This window comes from Penaeus monodon, chromosome 6, assembly GCF_015228065.2.
Source record: "Penaeus monodon isolate SGIC_2016 chromosome 6, NSTDA_Pmon_1, whole genome shotgun sequence".
NCBI lineage: Eukaryota > Metazoa > Arthropoda > Malacostraca > Decapoda > Penaeidae > Penaeus > Penaeus monodon.
The window spans coordinates 50,900,378-50,902,877 of NC_051391.1; the positions used below are offsets into that span (position 1 = coordinate 50,900,378).

At 35.2% G+C, this 2,500-nt stretch overlaps 1 protein-coding gene across 2 annotated transcripts in view; it reads left to right on the forward strand.

Annotated features, from left to right (window-relative positions):
• LOC119574615 (solute carrier family 22 member 7-like) overlaps positions 1-2,500 on the forward strand; it is a 23,350-nt gene that overhangs the window by 12,841 nt on the left and 8,009 nt on the right. For both annotated transcript variants that reach the window (XM_037921962.1, XM_037921961.1), the window contains exon 4: positions 1,074-1,260. In XM_037921962.1, the coding sequence (XP_037777890.1) occupies positions 1,074-1,260 (187 nt within the window). The remainder of the gene's footprint in view (positions 1-1,073; positions 1,261-2,500) is intronic.

The window sequence follows — 2,500 nt, forward strand, 5'->3', positions numbered from 1 at the left end:
AATTATTTACAGTGTAATTACGTGACCGTAATTAGTTTTTTTTTTTTTTTTTTTTGTAGATACGTTCCCCAATTGTTTCGTCCATTTTTTCTTTTGTTTATTTTTTTTTTTTTTTTTTTTTTTTTTTTTTTTTTTTTTTTTTTTTTTAGCTTTAGCTTTAGCTTCGAACTGCAATTTCTTGCCTGGTCTGGCTCCAATATATCTATTTTGTTTTGTACCTTCTTTGTAGCACTGAGGATGAAGACAGTCGTTTTTGAAACGTTTGCATAATAAAGATGTTCATCACAGCCTTGGCTATCATTTTCATCGTATAGATATATTCATATATATATATATATATATATGTATATATATATATATATATATATATATATATATACATATATACATATACATATATATATACTCATATATATATATACACACATACACACTGAATATTGCCTGCCCTCTCTATCTCAAAACCTATCTACCTTTTTATTCCTCTACCAAATCAAGGTTTTCCTGCTAATATCATCCGTTTGTCACAGTGACTCTTTCCTTTGTAGTGTTTGTTATTTTCACCTTTGCTGATAACGACGAAGAACAACGCGATTGCCAGATTTTCGGGTGTTTGTTACCCTGAGTGATTTAAAACTCAAATTTGAGGGTCTTTTAAGGGAAAGAAAATGTGATCTTTGACATTCTCTTTTTTCTAAGAATGTGAATATCTTTATTAATGATTGCTAGTTAGTTAGTTTGTTTATTTTTAATTAAGTACTGCTTACGATTTTTAAAAAATTATTAATCTTTATCATCTCTCTCGAACGGTGATAATGGTAATAAAACACTAATGCAAATATAATATTTTACTTTAGAGAATATATAGCAGTAGCAGTAACAAAAATATATACATTTTTAACAGAATAAACAAACAGATCAATATATAGATAGATCAACTTTTTCCCCGAACAGCTTTTATCTTTATCTATAATTATCATCTCTATTATTTATTTTATTTTAATTAATTTCTATTATTTTTTTTTCTTTTATCATCAGTGTAATTGTGTAATCATTATATTATATTTCTCAAGGCCAGAGGATAACTTTGTCCCGAATAGCACGGATCTCGAGGATTTCTACAACAATGAATGCCGCGCTTCCACCTCCTCCTCCACCTCTTCCTCCTCTCCTACCCCTGAGTGGAGATCGACAGGACTTGCTTCGTGCCCGGAGATCCTACAGGATGATTCTACGTTTTCGTCTACTGTTTCCATGGAGGTACAGTGACCCGTTCTCGTGATCCCTCTCGCCTCACATACCAGTAAAGCCATCGTGTCCTATTTTGCAGTAACTCTACTGTCCTCAGGCGACTCCAACAGGTCTATAGACGTGACAATGACGAAGTGACTTTAGAACACGCTTATTCCACCGTTATTGCTTGTTGTTGCTGTTATTTTGATGTCTTTGTGTACGATTATGTCTTGTTTAGACTTAAAATGATCGTTAGAAAATGCTTATTCCGAATCACTAAGTATATTATCGTTATCATTATCGATATTCAAATGTCTTTTTGTTCTACGAATACTCAGCACTTTGGTCTCCTTATCACGAAGTTTTTTAGTCTTGTAAACACCATAGCTCTCTTCTTACATACAACTGTATATAAGGTACCCTTGTTCCTTGGCCACGAAACCACCATGTGACCGTATGAATCGGGATTTGTCTTCATTCAAATTCTTTCGTGCTTTCCATCATGAAATGTTTCAAAACGATGTTTGTTGATAGAAATTTCTGAGCAGTCGAAACAGTCGCCTCTGCCTTGCCTGTCCTCTGTACTTCAGCTACCATACTCCCGTGCTAATAAGACTAGGAGCTGCGACAACTTTAACTCTGCACCGAAGGACAAACAGCGGTACCATCACAGAGGAACACGTTTCTCGCCTATATATTACATCTGATGCTATTACAGTGGGATACCCTATTACCTATATTACAGGAGGTGAGGGGGGGGAGAAGGGGGAGGGAAAGAGGGAAGGAGGGAGGGAGAGAAAGAGGAAAGAAAGAGTGGTGGAGGGAAAGAGGATGGAGGGAGGGAGAAAAAGAAGAAGGAGGGAGGTGGAGGAGAGAAAGAGGAAGAAGGGAGGGGGAGGAAAGGAAGGAGGGAATAAGGAAGAGACAAGAATAGAGGAGAAGGAGAAAAGGAAGGGATAAAAGGAGGAAGGAGGGGAAAGAACTTGAAAGAAGAAGGAAGAATCGAGGGGAAGAAGAGGGAGATAAAGAGGAAGGAAAGAAAAGGAAGGAGATATAGAAGAAGATGGAAAGAAAAATAGAGAGAAAGAGAAAGCAAAAAAAATACCCTGATGAAACTGAACCAAGATGGCTAGATACCCAAGAAGACAAACAACAAAACAAACAAACACACATGCAGTGAGAGGGAAATAGTAAAAAAAAAAGATAAAAGTAATAAAAATGAAAAAGAAGAAGAAAAGAAAGAAAATTTAGAATATATATAAATATT